The 8,442-nt window shown below is 41.2% G+C and overlaps 1 protein-coding gene across 3 annotated transcripts in view; it reads right to left on the bottom strand.

Annotated features, from left to right (window-relative positions):
- mbd3b (methyl-CpG binding domain protein 3b) overlaps positions 1-4,298 on the bottom strand; it is an 8,312-nt gene extending 4,014 nt beyond the window's left edge. The window contains exons 1-3 of one of the 3 annotated variants that reach the window (XM_037674788.1): positions 4,214-4,298; positions 1,484-1,549; positions 865-1,024 (exon numbers count right to left, since the gene is read on the bottom strand). In XM_037674788.1, coding sequence (XP_037530716.1) covers positions 865-1,024; positions 1,484-1,549; positions 4,214-4,227 — 240 coding nt within the window. In that variant the 5' untranslated portion in view covers positions 4,228-4,298. Of the gene's footprint in view, positions 1-864; positions 1,025-1,483; positions 1,550-1,812; positions 2,170-4,213 lie in introns of those variants that run through there. The other 2 variants (XM_037674789.1, XM_037674787.1) reach the window with 2 other exon arrangements.
- Positions 4,299-8,442: the final 4,144 nt, after the last annotated feature.

The following is an 8,442-nucleotide window of genomic DNA, read 5'->3' as shown; positions in this document are numbered from 1 at the left end:
TATATATATATATATATATATATATATATATATATATATATATATGCCTTTTTATAACAGTCTATTGTTGTCGCTGTTGTCCATTGTTGTCATCATTCTTTGTTGAAATCAGGTCTCTCTTGTAAATGCGTCCTCGAGGCTCAATGGGATTTACCTGTCTAAATAAAGGTTGAGTGAATGAAAAAGTGTTTACATGAACACCATTTGGATTATGAATCGGCACAAACCACCCCTCTCATTCGGTTTTACAAATTATTTCGGGTCGAGCTTAATCAACAAAGAATAATCCGAATGGAGCGTTTACATGACATTTTTATTCTGAATGGCCGTTTAATCAGATTACTTATGACCATGTAAACATAGCTACTGTATCTTGGTACAATGATAAAGCTTATTCTGATTCTTTAGTGGTCTGAAACCTCAGGTTTGTCCTGAACCACATAAAAGCCCATACTACAACCCACTGTGGCACTACACATGGAGCAGCTAACTGTTTTGTTTTGGGGGTTTTTGCAATCCAAGTTACATACGACAAACATTTCTTTTGTAAACCAAAAAAGAAAAAAGTTTGAGCCTACATTCAAATAATGCAACAGCAATCTGTGTGTATATACAAAGATTTTACTGAACTGGCATCCATGTCATTGAGCAAACAAAGTTGATTAACAAAAACTTATTAGATGAAATGGATCAAAAGTTTTTATGTTTAAATTATTATCGACTTAAATAGTAACTGTTGTTGACCCCATATTGGGGGGGGGGGGGGGGAGATCTGCATCAACCTTATTTCCAACAGTTTGTAGCGTGTGCACATGCTATATGAATCGGTTCTGGACAGGCTGTACATTTTAGTCCTTGACTCACCTTATTTTGGTTATTGTTGTCATACCGCAGCCTCTGACGATTCTTGTTCAGCTTGCTCATCAGCATCTTCCCTGTGCGAAAATCGAAGGAGCTGAGGTCCATCTGGTTACCGAGGTAACGGGCCAGCTGAGGCTTGCTCCGAAACTTCTTCCCAGATGGACTGATGAGGCAGATGGGTGAACCAAGACAAAAACAAAACCACTATTAATCCAAACTCTTCAACAGAGGTAAGACGAAGTGCGGACAAACACACAAAAAGTGAAGACGGAACGTGCAACAAGTCGAAAAAGCCAAAAGAAGCAGGTCAAATGAGCAATGAGACTGGAATCACAGGACTAGAACTTTGTGAGATGAATGAGCACCCTCTTTAAGCGAGGTCTCGCAAAAGCTGCAATAAGTCAACTCACAAATGGAGCGATGTAGAGCTTCAAAATGTACCTCTAGAAAGTTGCTAACTGTAAACCAAATGTTTCAGGATGGAAACATTGCAGCTGTGCTGGAAGCTGTATCTTTAGCCTGAGCAATGACCAAGAACAACAAAAACACTGTGGGTGGATTCGTGCTAGCAGCTCATGCACATGTATGTTGCATCACACAGAACCGATTGTAGTCAGCCTACCACAAACTATACAATCGACCCGCCTCCCCCCTCTCTTGCCTCTGTTCCTCATCTTGCTCTTCTCCTCTGCTAAATGAAAACAAACCTGTCGTTGTTGATTCACTTCAGAGGGAAAGTAAACCTGCAAACACACGGCTGCTTGTTTTATGTAGCACTAGCCAGCACAGGCCGGACAAGAGGTGAAGGATAGCTTTGTTATATCCTGCCACAAACACCTTTCAAACTTTAGACAAAACAGACACCCCCTCCCTCCCCACGACCATAGTCCTGTCTTGTTTCCGTCCATATACTCGGTGTAACAGTGATTACAAGTCTCGCTCGTTTAGTACCTAAAATAATAGACATCGCTTTTCCCAGCTGACAAACCCGACTTTCTCGTCACTTCTTCCATTTTCCAGCCTTTGGGGAGAGCACTGCAATCCCACCTTTTCTTCTCCATTATCCCACGCGAGTAAGCAAATGAATCCACTTAACGTTACTACTGTTATTCGGGTTTTAGTGTTAAGAAATGTGACGATATTGTTTTAGTAGCGGGCCTATCGCTTTCTCACGCTTTTGTTTCGACCATTTTAAAACGTGCGAACCCTGTAATGGGATCTTCCGAGCTAACGTCTCATGTCTTTGTGGCGACGCAAATCGCTCCGCCATGGAGCTGTCAGCCTCATCACTACCTACAGGGGCTAGCGGAGGCTACATGCGCGTGGAAAGAAGGGCAGCCCGGCTCCGTAAAGACAAACGGAACAAGACAGGAAGCTCGTAAATTCAAATTTCAGAATAAAAGAATTGATTCGTCGTCCACAAATAGGTTTCTAGAATCACGATTTTGTAAGAGTATATGTAATAAAATGGGGGAGAAACAAAAGATTCACAATTTCACATGTTTTAGATAAACATGCATTTGTTCAATTAAATCACTCTTTCATCATTCTTTGTTGAAATCAGGTCTCTCTTGTAAATGAGTCCCCAAGGCTCAATGGGATTAACCTGTATAAATAAAGGATGAATGAATGAATGAAAAAAATATATATTTTTAAAAACTCTTAAAAGAAGAAAAAAAGTCACAAAATCAAACTCTAGCAAAACATTTGAACATCCTCTTAGGTTTTAAAATGGACCTGAAGTAGAAAGACTAATCAGATTATGTTCTTTCTTTCTTTCTGTTTTGTTTGTTTGTTGCTGAATCTGTGACATCTACAGTGAACACGGCTCATTGATCCAGTGCGCTAACTAAACTGAAATAAAATAAAACACAAGACACTTTCGGTTGTCATCTTAAACAAACACACAACTTATTTGAAATTGCTTTAAAAAGATACTCATTGCAAGCTATACAATTAAATATAAGAAAAAGTTATCCTGAACTTTTGTTTACTAAATCATGAAGATTAAAATAATTTACTTGAGAAATTTTCCAGTCATTTTGACGTGCAATTCTGAAATGCAGGTACACACTCAATGTCAACAAAGCCTTTATCTGCATACCTTACCCAACAATTAGTGCAAATATGTACCAACACATTAAAACTGTTGGACTTCTAGATTGTAAACGACTTTTCCATGAACATCGGCACTGTTGACGTATTTGCAGTCATTTCTGCTGTTTTCATTGGTGTTTGTTTTTTTACTTTTGGCAACATTGCAGTGAGAACCTTTAAAAGCTAGTCTCTGAATCAAACACATATTTTGTCATAATTTGCATAACCCATTTTGTCACTTAACTGGTATTTTTTGTTATGAACTAGGTGAGGACAGAGTGAAACAAGAAGTGACAACAAAGGGACTTTGGTTTTTGTTTATTCAAACTCTGACTTCATCTCTTTAACAGCAACTTCAAATAATCATGATTTTTAGCTTCTGTTTGTGTTTTAACTTGAAGCAGGCATTCCTTCCGGTTATTGCAAACATCTCAACTGCTGATCTCAGCAGCATGTTTTCTCCTTCTGTAAAATGCTAATAACGTTACCTTACTAATAATGCATTTGTGCTGATCACGAAACTATTACTTCACAGACAGTTCACGTGAAACGACGCAGAGTTGAGGAAACTCCAGACTTTTATTTTGAAAACATGGAACCGTTTCCTGCTTCGTTCGGTCGGACGCTAAATGCTAGCGCGCGCACAGCGGCGCTAGCGTAGAGATTCATTTCGATAACAAATAGATCGTAGTCACGAAGCGGTGGCAACAACATCCATTAATGTTGTTAAACGAATAACACCGACGGACACAGTGGGAAAAAAAAAGTTCAATTTGTGAACTAAAATCCACAAGTTTTAATAAGTTACGTGAAACCGGAAAGCTGAGCACGACAATGAAGACGTTGTCCTTCAGACTTATAGAGCCGGCATTTTTATTCTCAAAGAACAAAGTAAATCTTATCAAATAAACTCACCTAATGTCAAAACGCCATGTGTTTATCGAGTCTTTGAATAATTAGGGCTATTGCCGTAACAATTGAAGACGGCACATGCCTAACATCTCGTGCTGAAACTGCACACCAACGACGCAGTAATGACTTAAATGACTGCAAAGCGCCGCTGTGCATTTTCAGAAGAAAACGCTGCAAAACACGCAGAAATACGGACATGCATCCTGACTGCAGAACACGCACACGCTGCAGAGGGTTTACCTAATCGATGACAAACATACTTTTTAAATCCATATTGAAATAACGTTAAACCTTTCACAAATCTCTGGTTGTCGCCGGTTAACGTTAAAATAATGGGACTTACTCGTTTTTATCCATCTTGAAGACACTATCTCGCTTTCTGGCTCTTGCTGTGTTAAATCCCTTCTCCCCTCTCCTCTTTCAGTCCCCTCCCCCTTCCATGTTAGAATGAGACATTATCCACGCAAATTTCACAGGGGTCTGAGAAATGAGCCTGTTGGACACTGGCTTTATCTCACTGTTCACCACTAAACACTGTGGGGGTGTACAAGCTTAAAGTGCAAGAAAGCATTTTAATCAAATATTAATTTACACGACTCGACGCAAATTAAGCCAACTTATTGATTTATTTATGTCATCTAAACTGAATCAATAAAAACAAGCATCTTTATAGAGAGAATCCTGATGTTTGAGCTCGAACAAAGTGACACATCAGACAGGGCGTCACATTTAAACTCGCCTTTTGTTTGTAACCCACTCCCAGGTTGAGATCCAGTTCTGTAAACGGATATGTGATCCATTTATCAGCAAAATAAGACCGTTTGAACGTGTCAAAAATAATAATAATATGAAGGAAACCTGTGCTATGACAAGCTATTGCACTATTATGATGCAACATCTCAAAGTATTATCTGAAAATTAAGTTGTAATATCAGTATTTTAATAAGATTCAAGAACACTAAGACCACAACGCTGTCTTAGGTTATTTTTTTCCCCAGTGCTCAAGTTTCCTCACAGACTAAAAACAGGTTAATTGATAACTAAATTGTTACAAGGTGTTTCTGAGATCGTGAACAGTTGTCAGTGGTTTGTCTTCATGGGGCAATGTGATGGAGTTGTGATGTGTTCAGGCTGCACCACCTCCCGCATGATGACTGTTGGCACCAGCTACACTGCAACCCTTCAAAAACAAAACAGGAAGGCTAAAGATTTATGTACTGTAGCTAAGGTCAGTTTATTCATTGTTGACATATCATTACAAAATACCGACTTCTGATTTTTATTTCCATTTATTACATTGCATATCTTAAGTTTGTAAATTTGTTTTCTCACTGTAAGTTTGCTAGTTTGTTTCAAAGCAAAGGTTCTTTGTCATTCGCACCACATGTGGTACATGTTGTGGAACGAAATTGTGTACACAAGGTCCCAGTTACTGCCTCTCAGCGAGAAGGTCCTTGGTTCAAACCCCGGTCCAGGGGCCTTCTGGGTGGAGTTTGCATGTTCTCTCCGTGCATGCGTGGGTTTTCTCCGGGTGCTCCAGTTTCCTCCCACAGACCAAAAACATGCATGTTAGGCTGAATGGTAACTCTAAATTGTCCCTAGGTGTGAGTGAGAGAGTGAATGGTTGTTTGTCTCGTTTGTCTCTATGTGACCCTGTGATGGACTTGCGACCTGTCCAGGGTGTACCCCGCCCCTCGCACAGTGATTGCTGGACATGGGCACCAGCGACCCCCGTGACCCAAAATGGAATAAGCGGGTAAAGAAAATGGATGGATGGTCCCAGTTACATCCAATAAAAGTATTAAAATGTAAAAGGGTACTATGTACTAAGGGTACAAGTAATAAGATTTAAGATATAGACTAAGAAAACATCAACTATACACTAAGCACTAATAGCATAAAAACAATACACCGAACAGCAGCACACACGAGTCTGTGTGAGCATATAAGCACACATGTACACAGTAACATGAAACAGATCAGCAGTAACATGAAACAGATCAGCAGCAACATGAAACAGACCAGCAGCAACATGATGTGATTTTTCACAGTGATTATTCTGGTTAGAGATTCATGAGTCTAACAGCCTCAGGGTAGAAGCTGTTCCTCAGTCTAGTGGTTCTACACTTAATGCTCCTCATTCCTGAGGGGAGCGAGGCAAAAAGTGTGTGTGCTGGGTGAGTGGGGTCCTTCATGATGCAGGTGGCTCTTCCTGCATCTGGAGATGTAGATGTCTCTGATGGTGGAGAGACTGACTCCAACAGACTTCTGTGCAGCCTTCATCACTCTCTGTAAAGCTTTTCTTTCTACAGCTGTGCAGCCTCCATGCTACATGTTGATGCTCGAGCACAGGATGCTCTCCACTGCGCACCTGTAGGAGGTGAGGACTGAGCTTCCCAGACCAGCTCATCTCAACCGCCTGAGGAAGTAGAGTCTCTGATGAGCTTTCTTGATCAGGCTGGTGGTGTTGTTGCTCCAATTGAGGTTGTCATTCAGGTGCATACCCAAGTACTTGTAGCTGGAGAAAACTTCTGCCGCAGATCCTCCTATGTTTGGGGTGAGGGGGTGGGGCTGGGGGGTAGGTGTGTTTGTTCCTTCTAAAGTCCATGACCATCTCCTTCGTCTTCTTCACATTGATATGAAGGTTGTTCTTCTCGCACCAGGTGTTCCACCTCCTGCCTGTAGCTGGACTCATCGTTTGTGATGCATCCCACCACCGCTGTATCATCTGCAAACTTTACAATGTGACAGCCTGGATGGGTGCTTCAGTCATATGTGAGCAGAGTGAACAGGAGAGGGCTCAGCACACAACTGAGGAGAGCCAGTGCTGAGGGTTATGACAGAGGAGGAAAAGTTGTGGATCTGAGTAGTTTGTCCATCACTGTTTGGGGAAACATGGTATTGAAGGAAGGCGTAAAGTCTACAAAGAACATACGGACATAGGAGACCTTCTGCTTCAGGTGGATGAGAGCAGTGTGGACCACAGAGGAGATGACATCCTCTGTAGCTCGGTTCTCACGGAATGCATACTGATGAGGGTCCTCGTTGATGTCGATGGTAGCTTTGATGTGAGTCATGACCAGTTTTTTGAATTATTTAGCGACTATCGGGGTGAGGGCCACTGGCTGAGTCATTCAGACCAGTCACTGTAGAGCTCTTTGGGACTGGGATGATGGTGGCAGTCTTCAGGCAGGTGGGAACTGTCTCCAGGGTAAGTGAGGAGTTAAAGATGTCTGCCAGCACCTCGCAGAGCTGGTCACCACATTCTTTCAGCACCTTCCCAGGGATGTTGTCTGGGCCGGTTGCTTTGTGAGGATTAATCCTCCTGAAAGTATTCCTCACTTCAGCTGAGGTCACAGTGAGAAGCTCTTCTTCTGATGGTGAGGTGAGTCTGGTGCTGGGTGGTCTGTTTGGGTCTTCAAAGCGTGCATAGAACTTGTTGAGGGCATCAGGCAGTGATGGGTCTCTAGGGCATTGTTCACTCCTGCCTTTATAATCTGTTATACACTTAATGCCCCTTCACATGCTCCATGGATCTTGTGAGGTGAATTGACCCTGGATATGTGTGTGTGTGTATATATATACTGTATATATATATATATATATATATATATATATATATATATATATATATATGTATATATATACACATATCTTTGTACTGATCCAGTAGTGTTGTATGAATGGGTAAATGAAGGCACTGATTGTAGTGTAATGCGCATTGAGTATCTTGATATGATAGAAAGGCGCTACATAAGTACAGTCCATTTACCATATTACATATAAATATTTATATAGTTTATAGTGATATGTGTTTAGCAAGTCAAATCAGTTCCTTCTCAGGAACCCCTGACCTCATGTTGGTGCTGCTGCTGCAGCTACATGTGAACTTCTACCAGCTGCCAGATGTAAACAAGAACTCAGCAGCACCTTCTGCCTACATCTTATCCGAGTCTTAGATGGGTTGTTTATTGTGTGAGAAAAAAACAAACTGCACTTCCAACATTAATGGGCACACAGTTTAAAGTTCTTTATTTGTCCTTCTTGAACTTTCCCCAAACATTTGGTGAACAGTCCAGGACTAATTGCTTTTTGCATTACCATATTTTTCGGACTATAAGGAGCACTTAAAATTATTTTTCTCAAAAATCGACAGTGAGCCTTATACCATACCATTTTATTTATAGAGCACTTAAAAACAGCTACAAGGCCAACCAAAGTGCTGTACAGACAGACCAACAGACAACGCACGAAGCAATATACAAAATGAAGTAAATCAAAAATGTAGACATAAAATCGATGCAGATAATAAATATGAAGACAAACCGGTGTGGAGCGTACAAGTTCACAACACAGATCATCTGGTGTTGAAAGCTACTGAATAGTAGTGAGTTTTTAAACGGGATTAGAAAATCGAGAGGGAGGGGACCTGTCTGACAAGCAGAGGTAACTCGTTCCAAAGTCTTGGTCCTGCTACAGAGGAGGCCCTGTCCCCTCTGCGCTTAAGACGAGTTCCTGGAACTGTGAGGAGCAATTGGTCCGCTGACCTCAGGGAACGTGGTGGGACATACG

This window comes from Nematolebias whitei, chromosome 3 (genome assembly GCF_014905685.2).
Source record: "Nematolebias whitei isolate Nwh7 chromosome 3, NemWhi1, whole genome shotgun sequence".
NCBI lineage: Eukaryota > Metazoa > Chordata > Actinopteri > Cyprinodontiformes > Rivulidae > Nematolebias > Nematolebias whitei.
This window is presented reverse-complemented; position numbering and strand designations above follow the sequence as displayed.